Source organism: Mesoplodon densirostris, chromosome 4 (genome assembly GCF_025265405.1).
Source record: "Mesoplodon densirostris isolate mMesDen1 chromosome 4, mMesDen1 primary haplotype, whole genome shotgun sequence".
Lineage (NCBI taxonomy): Eukaryota > Metazoa > Chordata > Mammalia > Artiodactyla > Ziphiidae > Mesoplodon > Mesoplodon densirostris.
Window position 1 is genome coordinate 178,141,258 of NC_082664.1, and position 21,738 is coordinate 178,162,995.

Below are 21,738 nucleotides of genomic sequence, written 5' to 3' on the forward strand. Positions count from 1 at the left end.
AAGTTACTAACTATACATTGCTGAGATGTGTTTTTTCAAGGAAATCATAAAAGTACGTGACTACTTGCTGAAGGTATTAATGAATACTTTGATTTGCTGGGAATACTCCCTAGGCTATTTTGTTGGAGCAAATTCCTGTTACTCCCTGGAACTTCAAGAAACCCAGTCTACCTTGGTTCTTAACTTAAAGGTCCTGAAAATGTATGCAAAATTTTGTGTGAGCTGGCATGTTTTTCTGAGGAGAGGGTACTTAGAAGGCATTCATAAATTCCTAACTTAAAGAACCACAAACCTAAACTAAGAATTTAACACTGCTTAACAGCGAACATTGAAGGTGCCTTTAAGCTGAAGTTGAGAGATAAATTAAAATTCAGCATAACCTGTACGTAAGCCATATGAGTTACTCAGAAGGCAATACACTTGCTAATATATCAACATGTATTTATTTGTTTTGACTCTGTACATATAGTACATTCTCTAGCTCTCTTCAAGTCATAAATCTATATGTCAATTTAAAAAATAATTGCTGTTTTTTGGGGCTTCCCTGGTGGCACAGTGGTTGAGAGTCCGCCTGCTGATGCAGGGGACACGGGTTCGTGCCCCGGTCCGGGAAGATCCCACATGCTGCGGAACGGCTAGGCCCGTGAGCCAAGGCCGCTGAGTCTGCGCCTCCGGAGCCTGTGCTCCGCAACGGGAGAGGCCACAACAGTGAGAGGCCTGCGTACCGCAAAAAAAAATAATAATAAAAATAAATAAAATAATAATAATTGCCATTTTGTTTAGAGCTGTCATATGACACCCTAAATCAACATGAGAAAATTTCCATGTAACATCTATATTAGCCAAAACTAAAGTTTAAATTGCCTTGGCATTTTGGATAGTTTATTAAAGACCAATCAGAAGAACTGTACCACACATACCACTGTGAAGTCTCTTGTTTCCGTCATGCAACAGTAACATGAAATTGTAGCACATAAGTAATTTCCATGCATTGGTGCAAATTACCATTGTATCCATCTTGGTTCAGGTCTCCTAAATGTGCCAAAGCACTACCGAATCTCCCGAAGACATCAGTGCCTGCGAGGATCTGCGGATTTCTGAAGACCAGCACGTTCACTTGCAAATACAGGTAAACTTGCCCTACTTCTCTGGGGTTGCTCTCAAATTCACGTTCCATAAAGAGAGGTGCCCCGATCAATATGTCATCCATTCTGCAGGGAACAAAGAAAGAGGTCAACACAGACATGAGATGCTGTTGAGTAGATTTCTAATCAACTAGATTAGTACATTTCCACTAGTATATTTCCTTTTCCAAGGGATATTTTACAACTGTCATATTTCTTTCATTGCTTTGTTATGTCTGCGGAATAGAATGCTGTAAGAAAATAAGAGTTGTTAAATTATCACACTGAACTTTTTAGCTATACTAAAAATTACTACTTTAAGAAAACCACAGCTATTTCACCCTTTTCAGCTCTTTGGTGCATTTCCAGAAAATGTACTTACACAAGTAAAATGTATCAGAAAGACCTAAATAGGTTTTTCAAAACATGGATGAGAATTTGTCTACAATTTAGTTAACTATACATTTATATTATGAAGATTTCTTGCAGTAATAAGGTTTAAATTAAGTCTGTCCTCCTCTTTTCTCTTGTTACCTCCATTCAAATAAAACGGAGGCCAGAGAAGGTTCTCATACTGGCTAGAAAGCTAGAAAACAAAAATTTCCTCTCAAATGCGAATTTATAGTTTTTCTTTGTAGATGTAGATATTGTAGCAGGCAACCAGTAGATAATTTTTCAGGCTAAAAAAATTTCAAGAAAGAGATAGCAATTGGATTGCTGCACACTTAGATAAAACGTTTTCTTAAAAATGTTCCAAATGGGGACATCCCTGGTGGTCCAGTGGTTAGGATTTCGCCTTCCAGTGCAGGGAGTGAGAGTTTGATCCTTGGTCGGAGAGCTCTAAGATCCCACATGCCTCATGGCCAAAAATCCAAAAGATAAAACAGAAGCAATATTGTAACAAATTCAACAAAGATTTTAAAAATGGTCCACATCAAAAAAAAAATCTTAAAAAAAATGTTCCAAATGCATTTACTTGCCGTGCTTCTGTGCTCTATCTAGGCCAAGAATAAGGCAGGGATTGGGGCTGCTCCAGGCCTCAGGCTTTGCCCTGGAGGAACCTGGTTGCCTCTCTTTCTGTTATTATTATTGTCAGTATGAAGAGACATTTGTTAAACACCTAATTGTGTGTGTTGCTGCCTTGTAGTTCAAAGACATCTAAAACCACTGGTTCTCTAGTGCAGAGATTGAGCAGGGCCATTTTCTCATTCTCAACAGAAGGAACAAAGCCATACAATTGGTCCCTGAGGGACATGGGACTGACACATTACCTCACTATGTTTCTCACTGCCAACACTGTGGAGTTCTAGAAATGCAAGATTATTCGACCTATGCTTGTGAAAGATTAGCACATCCATGGGATCTTTGGATTCTTGGACTACTGTGACAACGTTGATTTATTTTCGTAGCAATAGATTTCCCTAGATATTTAAGTGTAAGGCTTCTAAAATGTTCTAAACGCCAAAAAAGGAGAAAGACATTTGTTCTTAATTTATAATTGTGTTCTCAAAGCTGAGAGACAATAACTGTCTTGGATTCAATTGATTCAATGTGCCTTGTGCAATATTTTGCATTTAGTGTCAATAATATTTTATGTTAGCAGTACCACTTAAGAGACACAGTATATATTATTGTTTAGGCTGGTGTTTTTAAATCTTGATTTGCAACTCATTAGTGGATTGTGAAATCAATTTAATGGGTCTTGACAAGCAATTATAAAAAATGAAATAGAGTACAATAGAAAATATGAGTCAATGCATTACACATACTAAGAGTGAATACTGTTCCATGAAACCTTTTGTTTCAGTTGTGTGCATCTAGTGGGTTGCAATGTCAAATGTATTTTTGATTACGATCCCACAGGGCCAAAAACTCATTGAAAGACCACTGCGGTAGGCCATGCGTGCTATTAGGTTATTTCAAAATTTACTTGTCATATCCTTTTTTAGAATATACCCAATTCAAATTTAAAGTTTTAAAAATATTTATTAGTAAAGACGTTCTTTACTGAGCTTCCGAAAAAGTAGTTGTGTAACAGACTGGGTGCCATTCTAAGAATATATAATATATATAAAGTATATCATATTTTATACATATACATGTAATCTCAAGAAAGAATAATGATGAAGCAATATTTATGATGAGGTTTTCACTAAAAACCATCTTTTCTGTTTGTGTCATGTTGGTAGTTTGGATGAGATCTAAGTTATTATGTAAAGGCATTTTATAGAAGTAAGATATACACACTAAATTTCATCTTATCTGAAATGTCCAATATTTGAGCACAGTTTTCTTTACATCTCTATGTAGCATTCACACTGGTTTTATTTGTGTCCCTTTTTTATGTCTAAAAAAGTATTATGTCCACTCTAATAATACAATGCAAGGTGCAGGTTCTCATTCTTTCACATGTTCTTTGAGACAAAACATTATAAATATTTCCCTGAAGAGCAAAGCATAAATATAGTGATAAACAGAGAGGGGGGATGAGGGAACCCATCAGTGAGAATATTCATTATGAAGAACCTGAATTCAAGTTTTCTACAGCCAAATGGTGTTTAATATGTTGATTTAACATACAAACTTCTCTGTTTCTTCTTTTTTCACAATAGTCCGTAGTGCATGCTAATGCCTGTGACTGATTTGCAGAATATAGTTATTAAGAGAATGCAGGTTAGGAGGCTGTATACTAGAATTGATATCTAATCAATATAATTGTTTTATGATAGGTGAGAACAAATATAGCTTATCATTTATGTTATAGAAATCAATTTAATTTGCAATTTCTTTATGTTTTAATTTTCTAGATTTTCTACTTAATTGAATCATAATGATTTCTCTTCTATGAGAGAACCCACTTGGAGTAAATCTAGCACCAAAACACAGTTACTCAAAGCTGCTTCCTTTCAAATAAATTTTCTCTAAAATGCTCTCAAGTTAACTAACTGCTAAGACTCTCTCTAAATTTAGTTCCTTTTGGCCCTGCAGAGGCTAAAACAATCCAATGGATTAAACTGTAATTCTGTGAATTTCTGAAATAGTATGAATATTTTGTTTCAAAAAGCCATAAGAAAATTTAAAAAACAGATTTGCTTGTTTAGGTTCAAGAGGAAAATACTATCTCCCTTTGCTGTTAAATTTGTCCAGAAATTCCTAACAGAGTTTACACGGAAAGATTTTGTAGTTCTGGCTATCTTAAGATAACTGAAGTTAATTTCACCAGCTTGTTTATATTTTACAAAATAGTCACAGGCTTGACAAGATCAACCACCAACCAGCATGCACGTTAACTGTTTGGTCTAAACTTTTGCAGTCCACTCGTAACACCTGGAGATTTTAAAAAATAAAATATATTGGGGAAATCCCCACCAGTTTATTTATTTGGTCACATTACTTAACGACACTGTCTTTTTTTTTTTTTTTCCCTGATGGTGGGTTTTGGAGCATTTGCAGGGACTTCGCTTTTGTTGCACGGTGGATAGAGAGGATGACATACACTGTGAAAGCAACTTCACTAGGTAGTCTCACGTACAGTAGTACTTAGTTATCTCTCGGATGGAGAAAGGGAAGTCTGGTTCAGTTCCACAAAATGTGAGTCCTAACTTCTGAACCATGAATGATCAACTAGATGAGTGATGTTCTTAATCCTATTCTGAGTCACTGTACAACATCCACTCAGGTCCAAGACTTGAAAGATTCAGGCTATTAAAAAAAAAAGGCTATTGGAAAATTAGAAATTGGGTAAAGAAAGGGAATTAAATCTCAATTCTATTATGAAGCTCTGCTGATTAATGCTCATTTGTAATTCCTTAATCACTGATAAATGCTGGGAAAGCTAGAAAGGGCTTTGTGAATTTAAAAAAAATTGGAGTTATAGACTCTCTAAAATTATTTATGTGTTAAACTAATGACTTGGTCAAATGCAGCAGCCTAGTATGGCTGCTTTTAATATAATCAAACAAACTGATTTTTCTTATATGCCATGATGGTGAAAACCATTCATAACTGAATTTTTTTATCAGTCAGTTGTTTTTAGCATCATCAAAGACAATCTTAAAGTCCTTTGGGTGAAAATAACTGAAAGTATGGTTTTATATTTTTATAAAGTGGAAGTATGAGCTTGTTTATAAGAATAATGGAAGTTAATAAAACACACACTTAATAAACAGATTCTTATCAACGAGCAAAACAGAGTAAAAACTGAAACACATGTATATGCTATTCTTCTACCCCAACCCTTATTTAAGGTCATTGAAATCCATGTGTGTTCTATATGTGTATGTACATGTATATCTGTATACATGTTATAGACAATATCTGTATGTTTTTACAAGAATATGAATATAGATAGGTCTATATGTGCATATATATGTGGAATCTATAAAGTGAAATTCACACAAGTAGAGAGTGGCACTTACCACGGGTGGAGAGATTGGGGAAATGGGGAGATATTAGTCAAAAAGTACAAAGTTGCAGCTATGTAGGATGTATAAGTTCTAGAGATCCAGTGTACAGCACAGTGGCTATAGTTAATAATACTATATTGTATACTGGAAATTTGCTAAAAGGGTAGATCTTAGGTGCTCTTACTGTACAGACACCCCCCCCACACACGGTAGCTATGTGATGGATGGACCACCCAGTTGGATGGATACAGATGAATCACATAGATGGAGATGTTAATTAGATTGAATGCAGTGATCACCTCACTATGTATATGTATATCAAAACATGTTGTCCACCTTAAATATACACAGTTTTTTATTTTTAAAATATTTTACAGGTTATTATTGGATTTCTTCAGTGGCAAGTATATTAATTTATCTGTTTCCCAATTTTTAAAAAGTAAGTGAGAGGCATGTCAGTCATTGTACTCACTTAGTAGATTAAAAATTCTTAATTCTTACAGATTTTAAACCCTTGAAGACTGAAATTATACATATGCTTTCCTACTAGGTATTTTATAGAGCTTAGTAAAGAGTTCTCTGTATATAAGTGAACAAAAAATTTATAAGGTAAGTCAGCAAAAGTTCTGTGAACTAATCAAGACCTTGCCCTACTTAGTGTGTGCTCTTGGGCAATTCACTTAACTTTTGTGTTTCAATTTCCTCATTGGTGAATTTTAGGTAGTTTCATTGGCTTGTAGTACAGATTGTCCTGTGAATTTTAGGTAGTTTCATTGGATTGTAGTACAGATTGTCCTGTGCTATTAGACTTATTACACATAAAGGTAGTTTGAGAGAAATAAAAACACTGCTAATCTTTCATGATAAAGATAAAATGTGATTGCTTAATAGCATGTTAAGTTCTACGATTGTTTCAATGGAGAATCAAGATTTCTGCATTTGAAACTGCTAACCAACTGAGGTTTATATCCAGGAAAACTTTATTTGAGATAGAGATTTGTGTTTGCTGCAAATCCCATTCTAGCCTTAGGGTCCCTGCTAGAAATCTTGTCAGAAACTGAGAATGACAAAAGCACTCTTTCTCAAGACAAGGCCACACGTGTCCTGACATGGAGCCATCACAAGAGATTAGGAAAAGTCACTGACACCTGCATGATTTACTGCCTTTTTTTTTCTCATTCTGCTAAGATTTCTGAGGGATTACAGGTTTATGTCTCTGCCCTGATGGCTTGTTTTGTACCTTCCCTGGGGATGAGTATCCACCCCAGGAGGTGAGGACACGTGCTGTCACAGTAATTAGTGGTTCTCAGGCCCCCGTCCTGGGATCAAGTATAAACCTAGAAACACAAGATGCCATGTTTTCCCTATTTTTGTCTGTCTGAAAGCCAACAATATCAAGTGATTGTTCTAGAAAAACAGGTGCTGCAAAAATGATGGCAAGTTATATATACATTATTGTAATCTCAGACTTTACGTGAGTTCTCTATCTTTATTTGGGATGCAGTGTTCTCAATGGCTTCCAGAGCACACTCATTGATTATAGGAACATGAATGTACGTTGCATCTAAGTAATTAGAACAGCAAACAATATACAGACTGAGAATCTATAGGTACTTTTTTCTTTAAGAATGACAATATTAAGATAATAGATGTATTTTTCAATGCAGTCTAAAGAATTCAGAGTATACTACCTAATAAAAAGACATGATGTCCATAGCAATTTTTAAGAACATCAAGAAAGAACAAATTATCACTGGAAAATTCCTGTTTGAGACCAATGAGGTCCTTTTTTCACAAGTTTTCTTTTTTTTTCTTAATGTGGCAAAAAAAAAATGTCCTATAAATGTTGTCACAAAACTTTTCTTTAGACTAGAATGAATGTGTTTTCAGGAAGGACATGGTGCCCTGCAGGGCATATTGTGACACTGGGGGGAAAGCTGAAAGGATTTAAAAGGGAGTGAACTACAGAAGGAAACACGCTGGGTGATCTGTGCCCTAAAAAATGCTGCCTGGCTCCCAGGAGAGAAGCCCTCATGCGTGTTGTGTTGTTATCTGTTGAGGGAAATGTGTCTACACTTATCCCAAGGGCCACTGTCGGATTTTTTGTTTTCACTAAAGAATGGGCTTTCTATATCTGGACAGTTCGCCATGTTTTGAACCTCAAGTTCTTCCTCCACCATTTTCTTTCTAAATGACTAAAAGGCTCTGATAACAGATACAGTCCATCCAGGTTGCTCATTTTGAATGGTGGTCCTAATTGTTACTTCCTTTCCACAAGTCAGACAGCTGAAGATTAAAGCAACTTCATTTTCAGTTATCTTCAGGATAAGATCTTATCCAGGATAAGTTTTCGTTCACAGATCTTATCCAGGATAAGATTTGCGTTCTTCAAAATAGACCCAGAGGGCTTCCCTGGTGGCGCAGTGGTTGAGAGTCCGCCTGCCGATGCAGGGGACACGGGTTCGTGCCCCGGTCTGGGAGGATCCCACGTGCCGCGGAGCGGCTGGGCCCGTGAGCCATGGCCGTTGAGCCTGCGCGTCCGGAGCCTGTGCTCCGCAATGGGAGAGGCCACAACAGTGAGAGGCCCACGTAACGCAAAAAAAAAAAAAAAAAAAAAAAAATAGACCCAGAGTGCAACCAGTTCTACTCTTCCTGCCACTGCTCTGGTCCAAGCCACTGTCCTGCCTCGCCTGGCTTATGGCAGTGGGCTCCCAGAAGGCCTCACTCCATGGAGACCCAATGAACAGAGCATGGCTGCTAAAACCAAAGTGGGTGCAGGCCAGTCCCTTGCTTCGACTCCTCCAGGGGTCTTCAAGATGATGTGTCCTTCCTGGAAACAGACTCATTCTATCCATGGCAGAGTCTGTGTGGTGCTGTGTAAAGCAGCTCACAGACTTTCTCTCCAAGCCTCTTTGCTATTCCTTGACTATGCCAGCAGCTCCCCGCTCCGCTGGGAGTTTGGACACTCTTCCCCATATACTATTGTGTTTTGCTCCCTCACCTAACCTAACACCCAGGCCTTCCCTGTTTACCTGAATAAAAATTGCATCCCTCCCAATTTTTTTCTATCCCCGTTCTGTTTTTTTTTTTTTAAGTTTCATTAATAGACTTTATTTTTTAGAGCAGTTTTAGGTTCAAAGCAAAATTGCACAGAAAGTACAGACAGTTCCTGTATACCCCCTGCCACAAGCAAGGCCTCCCCGACTGTGAACATCCTGCACCAGGTGGTACATTTGTTACAGCTGATGAACTTACATGGGCATATCATCATCACCCAAAGTCCACAGATTACATTAGGGTTCACTCTTGCTGGTGTACATTCTGTGGGTTTAGAAAGATGTATAATGACATGAAGCCACCATTGCAGTATCCTACAGAATACTTTCACTGCCCTACAAAGCCTCTGTGCTCCACCTAATTCATCCCTCTTTTCACTGTTAACACCTGGCAACCACTGATCTTTTTACTGTCTCCATAGTTTTGTCTGTTCCAGAATGTCATCTAGTGGACTCATATAGTATGAAGCTTCTTCATACTGGCTTCTTTCACTTAGTAATAGCATTTAAGGTTCTTCCATGTCTTTCCATGGCTTGATAGCTCATTTCTTTTTAGCACTGAATAATATTCCATTGTCTGGATGGGCCACAGAATACTTACACATTTACCTACTAAAGAACATCTTGATTGCTTCTGGCCTTCTGTTTTTGTTTTTTTCCTGCATAGTGCTCATCACCATCTAACATAATCTTTATTTGACTTATTTATTTTTTGTCTGTAGCTCCCACCCAAACTACAGTATAACCTTTATGAGGGTGCAGGTTTTGGTTTTGTTCTCTGCTGTATCCCAGCACCTAGAACAGTGCTCGTGTGTAGAAGATGCTCAAGAAATATAGGTTTAATGAAAGAATAATAAGATATTTTCCAAAAGGTACAAAAGTTACCAAATTTATCTCCAATCATATGGTACCGCATAATAAATAAAGTTCATTTCTAGCTATGTAGAGGTCATAGCTAATGTCTATCCATGATGTAGCCCAGATAAGGGAACATAGTTCAGATTATTCAGATATTTGCTTCTTACCAAAATGTGAGCTCCATGAAAGCAGAGACCTATTCTTACTTAATCACTGCTACATTCTGGGCAACCAAGAACAATGCCTGGCATATGGTAGGTGCTCTAACAATATTTATTGAATGAATAATCAGTTCATCTCAATTTATTGGTTTTCTTATTTAATCATTTGTCTTATCTGTCAGTTAGGTGCTTTTCGTGGATCAGAGAGTTGCTTAATAACAATTTTCTTTGAAGTAATAAACACAACCATAATTTATCATGCTGTTTGATCCAAGCTCAACTATAATTTACTGCCATAAACTGGAAAAAAAATATTATTATTTCATCTTCTGCATGGGGGTCACTAGTATGTTGGTTAAAGCACTGTCAGGAGAAAAAATATTTATGTGCAAATGTTTTATGAATATCATGTGCTAAAGGGTGAAGGCAGATTAGCAAATTCTTCAATGGCTATGGAAGTCAAATGGCCAAGGACTATCTAATTCATAAAATCAAAGATAAAACTAAGTAAAATAGTCCTTTCTTAGAAGTGGCAGATGTGATAAAGACATAAAAAAGGATGATAGAGAATTTTTTAGTAGATGTATCCTTTTGCCCTGGACTGAAAAAAAAAGTTAAAATAAGAGAGCCTCGATCTTGTTGAGGAAGTACAGAAGGATGTATTTCATAAAGGAAAAAATATAACATATTTAAGGACGAATATAATATCTGGTGAGTGAGGAAGTTCTTATAAACTTACCCATCATTGTTAACATCTGATACTGCAATTGTATATCCAAAGTAAGATGCCATCTGCAAAGGAAAACCATAAGATGATATATTTTGTGCTCAAAAAGCCATTTTTATAGTATTCTCAATTTTCCCTGAAAGATTAGCCACATTGCAGCCCATTTTTGCATTTAAATTCATAGACCCTTGGACATGGACAGTCTTCGAGTCATTGAGTTTAACCCCTGACCTAATGCATAACGTTCCTCCCAACGCCCATGACATCTACTCGGACATCCTCTGGAGATGTTCAGCAATAAGCCCATTCAATTTGTAGATACAACTATTAGAATACTTTTTGCTAAAATTGGTCCTGCTGTAACATCTGGTCCTTAATGCTCCTACCTAGTTCTGCAATCTTGAATGTCACAGAATAAACCTAATTCCATTTCCATATGAAATCTCCTATGGAAATGTTTTCAGCTGGCTTCCCATCTTTCTTAGAGATACAACATGGGATACCAAAGAAAAGATGATACCCCCTGAGCACACGGACAGGAGAAGATAAGTAGGATGGACACCCTCTGCTTTGGACTCTTTATATCACTGAAGCATAAAAAGGTTTTAATTTGAGGGTAAACCACGTCTCTGTATCAGTTCATATTGAGTTTATTGTCTGCTAAGGTTTCTAAGTCTTTTCTGAGTGAACCAGTGTGCCTAATCTCTCTACATTCTAGCTCTTATATTTTTGTTTTCAACCTATGTTTTCAAGGTTTATAATCTCTTCAGATTTGGCCAATAGTTTTAGCTTGCCAAGATTTTTTGGTTCCATATTCTGCCATCCAGGGCTTTAGCTCAGCGGTCCCCAACATTTTTGGCACCAGGGACTGGTCTCGTGGGAGACAGTTTTTCCACTGACCAGGTTGGGGGGGGTGGGAGTTGTTTCGGGATGATTCAAGCACATTACATTTATTGTGCACTTTATTTCTATTATTATTACATTGCAATATATAATGAAATAATTATACAACTCACCATAATGCAGAATCAGTGGGAGCCCTGAGCTTGTTCTCATTTGCCACTCACTGATAGGTTTTTTTTTTTTTTTTTTTGCGGTATGCGGGCCTCTCACTGTCGTGGCCTCCCCCGTTGCGGAGCACAGGCTCCGGACGCGCAGGCTCCGGACGCGCAGGCTCAGCGGCCATGGCTCACGGGCCCAGCCGCTCCGCGGCATATGGGATCCTCCCAGACCGGGGCACGAACCCGTATCCCCTGCATCGGCAGGCGGACTCTCAACCACTTGCGCCACCAGGGAGGCCCACTGATAGGGTTTTGATATGAGTCTGCAAACGATTGATTTATTATGGTCTCTCTGCAGTCAAGCCTCTCTGCTGCTGATGATCTGTATTTGCAGCCACTCCCCAGCGCTAGCATCACCACCTCAGCTCCACTTCAGATCATCAGGCATTAGATTCTCATAAGGAGCGGGCAACCTAGATCCCTCGCATGTGCGGTTCACAGTAGGGTTCGCACTCCTATGAGCATCTAATGCCACCGCTGATCTGACAGGAGGCGGAGCTCAGGCAGTAATGCGAGCGATGGGGAGCGGCTGCAAATACAGATGAACCTTCGCTCGCTCACCCGCTGCTCACCTCCTGCTCTGCAGCCTGGTTCCTAACAGGCCACAGACCAGTACCAGTCCATGGCCCAGGGGTTGGGGACCCCTGATTGAGCCAATTTAGCTTCCTATCACCTACAAATTTAATCAGCCTACAGTCCCCTGGAAAGTGTGCTCCACAGAAGGCAGAGAGTTCCATCTGTGTTGTTCATTCTTCTCTCTGCCCTGTCTGACCAGTGTTTAGCTCAGAGTAGGTGCCAGGTGCTAGATACTCTTTGAAGAGGAAAAAAATAGATGAGTTACCAAGTGTAACACAGTTATTCAATTCTCCCACCTTTTTTGTCTATTCCAAACATATACAGTTGCTATAGACTGATTGTTTATGCCTCCCCTCCTCCAAGTTCAAACACTGAAACCTAACTCCTTATATAATGGTATTAGGAAGTGGGGCCTTCAGGAGGTGATTAGGTCACGAAGGGTTGAGCCTGCATGAATGGGATTAGTGCCCTTAGAGAAGAGACCCCAGAGGGCTCTCTAGCCCTCCTTCCACCAGGTGAGGACACAGCGAGAAGACGGCTGTGAACAGGAGGCAGGCTCTCAGCAGATACCAAATCTGCCTACCCCTTGATCTTAGATTCCAGAACTGTGAGAAATAAATGTTTGTTGCTTTAGCCACCCAGTCTATGGTATTTTTATTATAGTAGTCCATGGACTAAGACATGGGTGCCAGGTGCAAAATACTCTTTGCAGAGGAAATGAACGCCTCATTTAACTGCGTCATGCAATAACTCAATTCTCCCACCTCGTTTCTCTATTCCAAACACATATGGTAAAATCCTTATTCCTGGGTGGCATTGTGTGGTCTTCACTCAGGAATTTCATCACTTATGTATTAAGTTCTGAGGTTCAAGATTGCAGAACTAGGTGGTATTGAAGATGAGAAGTTACAGAATGGCCAAATTTAACAATGTTTAAAGAGCTTTTAATGATAAAAATGTGAAATGAAAAGACAAAGGAGAAGTCTTGCCAGATTTCCATTAAACCATTAATTGTCACCACTTGGGAATCATGGTTCAAAATTTATAAATCCACCCAACTTCACTATCATCACAGCCTTGTATCTCTATATTTACCACAGGAGTACCATGAGGGACATTTTTAAATGCTTTGTTGAAAATTGCACAGTAACGGATAGACTAAAACCCCAGTTTGGGGGAGGAAATGTCAAAAATGCTCTGTGTTCTTTAAAAAACTCTATTTGCTTGACAAATATATGATTCCAAATTTCTGTGTGTAGCTAAGAGTTGAGCATTTCAGGATCTTAAACCTGGATCCTCCTGGGATCCCGTGGGCCAAGATGTAACTTGGCTGGAGTCAAGTGTGAGGCTTGCTAGAAGCTCCTTACCCTGGGTTGGTGGTTAGGAAAGGAAACTGGTTGACCAGAGAAATGAATTCAACTCACGATTGGCTCCCTTAGACGGGAGTATCACATTCATCCTTTAAAGAAATGTGACAGATTTCAACAGGTCAAAAACCCAGGAAACCCAGTGTAGTGAATGAAGTGTGACCTCAGGCCGTGTTATGTCAGGAGGATGACAGCAGCCTGTTTGCAGGCAACTGACCCATTGATGATAAGACCCCAGCCAGTGACAGTGGGTACGGGGCCATACCTACCCCCGGGGGGGAAGGGACCAGAACCAGAGAGCTTATCTTCCATATAATGTTGGGATTGGGGAGGGTTCCAGTCACTGTGAGGACAGGAAGGCAGAGCCCAGACCCACTGACTGACCAACATGTGAAACCTACAAGAAGCCTGTGTCTTCTCGGGGGGAAGGCGGGTACTCAGAACTCATCACTGTGCACACTACATAAGGACCGCAACATAACAGGATTGCTCTTGGATTTCAGCAGTTAGTGGCTTTTGGGCTTTTAGGGAGCATATTCTGCCTTTACATCACTTATCGTTTTCTGAAATCATCACGGGCATTTACTTGTTTGTTAATTGTCACCCTCCATCAGCCTCCCCCGTACTGCTGCGTGAGAGCTGGGATCTTGTCTGTCTGATACTTGGTTACACTCCCAGTGCTCAGAAGAGTTTCCAGCACATAGTAGGTGCTCGGTAAATATTTATTTTATGAATGAATAAATAACATATTACAATATACTATTAGCGCAGAGTGACATTCATTATTTGATTCTAAAATGTCTTCACCTGTTCACCAGTGAAATTCTGAATAAAGGTCATATCTGTAGAGTTAATGATTGAAACCTGAAATCATAGAAATTAGATAGGTTACATCATTTGGCATAGAATTGGAGCACTTTTTTAAAAGTTTAACTTAAATCATTTTACAATTTTTGTGAGGAGTCATAAGTGGTTAGCTCTATATGTAAAAAGAAATAAGCCCAAAGGAACGATCTTTAAAAAATCCAGCTGAACTTTTTGTTTATGGTTAAATCTGGGATCCTTTCAGACAAAATGCATGCTTACTAATCTGATGTAGAGAAATCTGAATTCAAGAATGCTGAGAGCACCTAATCTGATAGTCAGTTAATTGCTCTAATCAAAAATTTAATCTAAGTTTCATTTCTCTGCGTATGCTGTTATGAGAAATTGATGATTATGGTTCTCTGCAAAAAAATGAAAATTTAAAGTATTATCCATGTAGCAAAAATATTCCTTTTAAATTCTATCCAGACAACCTAAAATCTGTAGATATTATAAGTTTGCCAGACTTAAACATTATTTAAAATATAAGTTTTTCTTTTCATAAGGTCGATTTATTTTCCTTTCCTATTTTTATGGTAACTAGTTGTAATGGGTTTGAATAGTATCCCCTCAAAACTAATGTCTATCCCGAACTTCAGAAGGTGACCTTATTTGGAAATAGGGTCTCTGTAGATGAAATAAGTTAGGGATCTTGAAATGAAATCATCCTGGATTTAGGGTGGGCCCTATGTCCAATGACTGGTGTCCTTATAAGAGGAGGAGAGGACACACATAGACACAGATGGAAGAAGGCCATATGGAGACCAGGGCAGAGATTCAGGTGAAGCTCCCACATGCCAAGGAAAGGCAGGGCCACCTGAAGTTGGAAGAGGCAGGAAGAATCCACCCCTCCATGCCTGGGAAGGATGTGACTGTGCCGATCACACCTTGATTTCAGCCTTCTGGCCTCTTGAACTGTGACAGGATAAATTTATGTTGTTATAAGCCACCCAGTTTGGGGTCATGTGTTATGACAGCCCTTGAAAACTAATACACTAGTGAAATAACAATTGACCTTCTTATGTCCACCTTATGGGACATATTAAAATGCTGATCACATCAACAATGGGATCCTCTGCAACTATTCCCAGATTATGCACATGCATAGGGCTAGGCTAGCTTCATGGGCACGTGACCCGTGCAGTCAGTCACAAAGGGTCCCACATGCAGGTGAGCCCTACCCACCCTTTGGATAGCCCAGCTGTCACTGTCCTGAAATTCTTAACAATTTTGAACAAGGGGCTAAGCATTTTCACTTTACACTGGGTCCCACAGACTATGGAATTGATCCTGCACCCAGATCAGAAAAGAATCTAACCTCCCTTTTCGTAAGCAAACAAGCGTGGATCAGTAGTGCTCACTATTAAAGGGCAGTTTAAAAGATTTGAAAACTGTATGCAGCAAAATGTTTCTTTGCGTATGTAGAGAATGTAGCGTGTAACGCCTTCTTAGTACTCACGCATCCAAAATTCTGTGCTCCTCTGGGAACCCCAGCAACCAATTCTGTGATGGAAATAGTCATTCACAAGGTGAGTGGCATAGTACACTGTAAAGCTATACAACAAATCAGCTAAAGAGGGTGCCTCTTAAATGAGTAACTATCATGGATCCTGTAGAGAGATGGAGGTTTGAAGCGACAGTTTCGCACTGGCTTTTGCTTCTGCTACAGACGAAAGAAAACAGAAGACCCAAAGTCGTACTTTGAGATTTACCTGTCTCCATCACATTCTCCATGTGTTTCTGCCTCCAGAACATAAGCCTGGCTTCTCAGATCTGTGTGTGATTTGTCAGTTAAACCTCATACTCTGATTTCTCCAGTTTTCACTGTCTTTCGTACTAGTCTTTTGTACTAGTGTACAAAGTAACAGCTCCTGTCCCACTAATGTGTTCAAACAATTTCAGTTACCTAAGGAAAAGCCACATACCATAAATGATTGAGTCTTGCCCCCTGGAACAGAATTATAGGACAACCTGGCAGCCAAGGGTACGCGAGGAAGGGAAGCTTCAATAATAGAGGTAGAAAAAGCAACTCTGGTGAAAAGCGGGGAGCATATTCCATTGCACAATGATATGGCTCTAGATTCAGTAAATAGTGGTTTCAGTCCTTGGGTCTGCCATAAACCCGGGATCAATCACTGAAACTGATTATTTCCAGTCACCTACAATAGATGGGAGTTGGAACTGCTTGATTATCAAAGATCTTTCCAGCTCTCATTTCTATAAATCTAAACTATCTTTTGATTAATTGGGGTCAACACTTTAATTTAAAGAAAGGGGGCCTGGAAAAGAGTCCCCTTCCATTCAAACTTCCCTTCCCCCAAACCTGGTCCAAAAGGTAGAGCACAAATTCTAGCATTAATTCTATCTGATGTAATAAACTCTAGCAGAGTTGGGTGCTCATGCTGTTGGAGCATTAATAATCAGAGAAGATCCATTTGGGCCTAGATGTTGGACTTTTCTGTAGTAAATTTACTCATTCAATCAACATATAAATGTTAACTGCAAACATAGGATACAGCACGGAGCAAAGACAAAATTCCCTGCTCTCATGGAACTTATACTTGAGCTGGAAGGGGCAGTCAGTTTGAAAAGTAGAGTCAAATGTCATGTTAGAAGGGGATGAGTATAACGCAGAAAAACTAAGCAGTAAAATGGTACTGGGAGTGCTGGAATTGGGAGGCAGAAGGAATTATGATTTATTGGGGTGGTCAGGGAAGGTCTTGGCAAGAAGATGACATGTTACCAAAGACTGAAGAAAGTGAAGGAGTAAATATTATGGAGATCTGGGAGAAGTATGTTCTAGTCAAAAGGAATAGCATGTGCAAAGGTCCTGAGGTAGAAGTGTGTCTGGAATATTCAAAGAACAGCAGGGAGGGCAGGGTGGCTGGAGTGGATGGAAGGAGTCAGGGGTAAAGGACTGGGAGCTGAGGTCAGAGTAAATAGGGGCCTCATGAACAGAGTCTTTTAGGTCATTGTGAAGACTTGGATTTTAGACAGAATGAGTTGGGCAATCACTGGGAGCAAAGAAGTTACACCACGTGACTTCTGTTCCTCAAGGACCACGTTGGCTGCTGGATCTAGGGAAGACCACAGGTGGGCCAAGATGAAAGCAAAGAGGATCAGTTAGGAGGCTACTGCCACAGTGCTGATGGGGGCTTGGATCAGAGTGGAGGCTGTGGAGGAGGTGAGAAGTAGGCAGATCCTGGCTGTCTTTTGAGTTTAGTTAGCAGGATTTGCTCATGGATTAGATATGGATGGGGTGTGAGAGAAAGAGCACAGTCCAAGGCTGACTTGCAAGGTTTTTTGCTTGAGCAGCTCGGAGGATGGCATTGCCATTTACTGAGATGGAGCTGATGGAGGGTAGAGCATGTTTAAGTGGAAAGATCAGGAGTTCAGGTATAAGCTTATTAAGTTTGGAAGAGCCATTCAAACAGAGATGTTGAGTGTTGAGTAGATTCTAGACCTTACACCGCATTCCAGCTTCCTGGACACAGGTATAGATGTTTACTAGGGGCACCTAAAAACAGACCTCAGTCAGACAGAACAGAGCTGACTGATTTCGGGATCAGGCTTGCCAAACAGGAAAGACTAAGGGGATTATACCAAGTGAGATACCTGGCAACCACAGCTTCTCATTTCCCACAAACATTCAGAATTTGGTTTAAAAAAAAATCAGCCATCACACTAGTAACTTTGGAGCCTGCAGCCCCCTATGGCTATAACACAAAGGAGTTATTAAATGTAGTGCTGATTAAAAGTTTCAGAATTGTTTAAAAATCACAGTCCTAAAAGAGCTTTTTAGGTCACTGCACTTTTCCCCGTGTTTTATATTGGGCTGGCCAAAAAGTTCGTTCAAGTTCTCTCTAACATCGCATGGATAAACCTGAACGCATGTTTTAGCCAATCCAGTAGAGCGCCTCATTTCAACAATGCTTCTCACCTTGCTGAGAGTCCCCAGTAAATTCCCCAGCAGCAACTGAATATCCTGTTTTAAAGCAAGAAACAAGCGAATCACACGTTTGAAGGCTTTACAAATGATCTATATCTAGAAATATGAAGGCACTACCATAGTAGTACTTTGTGCAGAAATCCTAACAATTTCTGGGATTTACATAAAAGTTTAGGGTTCTATAAAGAGCAAAATTAATCAAACCAGGATTTATACTAAATCTTGGAAGCATAATAGATCTGCTACTTCTGAGCCTGGCAACACCTTCGGATTCTGAGGTCCCTTTTAGAAGTAGGAATGCTTCATTGCCCACCTTGACATGTGATTGGTGGTTGCTGCATTTTAAGAGTTGCTGACTCATCATAATCAGACATAATTACTCTGAAAGGTATCTCTTGTGCTCAGGTTTTGCAATTTCTGATCACCAACAAGGCCTACTTCCTAATACCTTTAATGATGATTTCCCACAAACTTCACTTGGCTCTAAAGTGAGATGAGGTGATAAAAGATAACTACAATTTTTAAAAGTTCATCAAGGAATCAAAATGCCAATACGATACCAAAGGTGGCAAACAATAGTGATGAAATGGCATTGTGTGGTTTGCACATAATAAATTTTGAGAACATTCTAGCAACTGGAAAGTCTCTTGCTCTTTTTAGAAACTGGAAAGGGTCATCATCATGTTGCCCGGGTAGTACTGGGCATCTTCACTAATACATAGTATCTACGACTGGTAAAATATTTTATTTGCGAGAGATTGTCACGGAGCCTATAAAACAGCTATCAAACTATGGAGACTACATATAATGGCTGAATCAAAAGAAAAGAAAGTTAAGGGTCCACTCGAAGCTAGTAAGAGAAGAAAATTTGCAAAAGGTGCCAAATATTATAAGTGAGGGATAAAATTTGCTTCCACATTTAACATGCTTTTGTCTTTTGAGAAACCGCAGATGTCTTGAGCATTGCATCTCACCAAGGTAACTGTCATCGTAGGATGCAGGAGCCACTTCTGTCTGCTTTTCTCCAGCCAATTTTCTCAGGATATCCTTGAATGAGTAGTTTGCAATGATATCTGCAATACTGGCAGTGATCACCTGACCTGTGTTCAAACAAATGAATAGATTAACTGAATGAACATGAGAGGCAGGCCCTCTCTGCACAGACACAGGGTGTCTGAACAACACACACGCCCTTGAAAATGGTCATGAGGTTGCCTGCATTTTCGACAGTGAATTTTCCTGCCGGGCACTAGAACTGCAGGCTAAATTTGCTGACAGCTGGTTAGAGCTTTCCATTCTGATAGAAGAACCAAAGATGAACTATGTAATTGTTTTCATACAACATTTATTTTTTTCTGTTGTTTAAATTAAGGTATAGTTGGTTTATAATATTATGTTAGTTTCAGGCACACAGCATAGTGATTCAGTATTTTTATAGATTATACTCCATAACAGGATAGACATGAATCCAAAAGATGGCCAGCAATGTTCCACTACAACTTTTATGCATTCCTATATTTATTATGGAAATCTAAGGGAAAAGTGTGATCTCATGCTCTTTGAGAGAAAACTGGAGGAATGCTTTCAAGAGACTAAAATCTAATATTAATTTTAAAGCCAAACTATTCCTTGGGAATTCCCGCATTCCTACAGTCTTTCTGTCTGAAGTTCCAAAGGAATAAAACTGTTAAATCAGGCTGTAAATATCTCCAAGTGACCTTGCCTGAAATGACTGTTCTTATATTAAGACAATCATATTTACACATGAGTTTCTGAACAACGTCTGTAGAATTTGCCAGTTTTCTCTGGGTTAAAGCTAAATATCCCCTTCCCTGCTCCCATAGACACACTGCCTTTGCTTATTTCCTTTAGTTGCTTCTATAAATATTATAATCTTTTTTATTTTTTTTTATTTTTTTTTTATTTTTATTTTACAAATTTAATCAGTTATACATATACATATGTTCCCATATCCCCTCCCTTTTGCGTCTCCCTCCCACCCTCCCCATCCCACCCCTCCAGGCGGTCACAAAGAACCGAGCTGATCCCCCTGTGCTATGCGGCTGCTTCCTACTAGCTATCTACCTTACGTTTGGTAGTGTATATATGTCCATGCCGCTCTTTCACTTTGTCACAGCTTACCCTTCCCCCTCCCCATATCCTCAAGTCCATGCTCTAGTAGGTCTGTGTCTTCATTCCTGTCTTACCCCCATGTTCTTGATGACATTTTTTTCTTAAATTCCATATATATGTGTCAGCATACAGTATTTGTCTTTCTCTTTCTGACTCACTTCACTCTGTATGACAGACTCTAGGTCCATCCACCTCATTACAAATAGCTCAATTTCATTTCTTTTTATGGCTGAATAATATTCCATTGTATATATGTGCCACATCTTCTTTATCCATTCATCCGATGATGGACACTTAGGTTGTTTCCATCTCCGGGCTATTGTAAATAGGGCTGCTATGAACATTTTGGTACATGTCTCTTTTTGAATTATGGTTTTCTCAGGGTATATGCCCAGTAGTGGGATTGCTGGGTCATATGGTAGTTCTATTTGTAGTTTTTTAAGGAACCTCCATACCGTTCTCCATAGCGGCTGTACCAATTCACATTCCCACCAGCAGTGCAAGAGTGTTCCCTTTTTTCCACACCCTCTCCAGCATTTATTCTTTCTAGATTTTTTGATGATGGCCATTCTGACTGGTGTGAGATGATATCTCATTGTAGTTTTGCTTTGCATTTCTCTAATGAGTAAAGATGTTGAGCATCCTTTCATGTGTTTGTTGGCTGTCTGTATATCTTCTGTGGAGAAATGTCTATTTAGGTCTTCTGCCCATTTTTGGATTGGGTTGTTTGTTTTTTTGCTATTGAGCTGCATGAGCTGCTTATAAATTTTGGAGATTAATCCTTTGTCAGTTGCTTCATTTGCAAATATTTTCTCCCATTCTGAGGGTTGTCTTTTCGTCTTGTTTATGGTTTCCTTTGCTGTGCAAAAGCTCTTAAGTTTCATTAGGTCCCATGTGTTTATTTTTGTCTTTATTTCCATTTCTCTAGGAGGTGGGTCAAAAAGGATCTTGCTGTGATTTATGTCATAGAGTGTTCTGCCTATGTTTTCCTCTAGGAGTTTGATAGTGTCTGGCCTTACATTTAGGTCTTTAATCCATTTTGAGCTTATTTTTGTGTATGGTGTTAGTGAGTGATCTAATCTCATACTTTTACATGTCCCTGTCCAATTTTCCCAGCACCACTTATTGAAGAGACTGTCCTTTCTCCACTGTACATTCCTGCCTCCTTTATCAAAGATAAGGTGACCATATGTCCGTGGGTTTATCTCTGGGCTTTCTATCCTGTTCCATTGATCTATCTTTCTGTTTTTGTGCCAGTACCATACTGTCTTGATTACTGTAGCTTTGTAGTATAGTCTGAAGTCAGGGAGCCTGATTCCTCCAGCTCCGTTTTTCGTTCTCAAGATTGCTTTGGCTATTCGGGGTCTTTTGTGTTTCCATACAAATTGTGAAATTTTTTGTTCTAGTTCTGTGAAAAATGCCATTGGTAGTTTGATAGGTATTGCATTGAATCTGT

General features: G+C 39.2%; 1 protein-coding gene across 2 annotated transcripts in view; it reads right to left on the reverse strand.

Moving 5' to 3' along the window:
- Nucleotides 1-21,738, reverse strand: part of ITGA8 (integrin subunit alpha 8) — a 195,684-nt gene that overhangs the window by 128,469 nt on the left and 45,477 nt on the right. For both annotated transcript variants that reach the window (XM_060097784.1, XM_060097785.1), the window contains exons 7-12: nt 19,124-19,249; nt 18,141-18,185; nt 15,660-15,703; nt 14,144-14,200; nt 10,345-10,397; nt 1,006-1,211 (exon numbers count right to left, since the gene is read on the reverse strand). In XM_060097784.1, the coding sequence (XP_059953767.1) occupies nt 1,006-1,211; nt 10,345-10,397; nt 14,144-14,200; nt 15,660-15,703; nt 18,141-18,185; nt 19,124-19,249 (531 nt within the window). The remainder of the gene's footprint in view (nt 1-1,005; nt 1,212-10,344; nt 10,398-14,143; nt 14,201-15,659; nt 15,704-18,140; nt 18,186-19,123; nt 19,250-21,738) is intronic.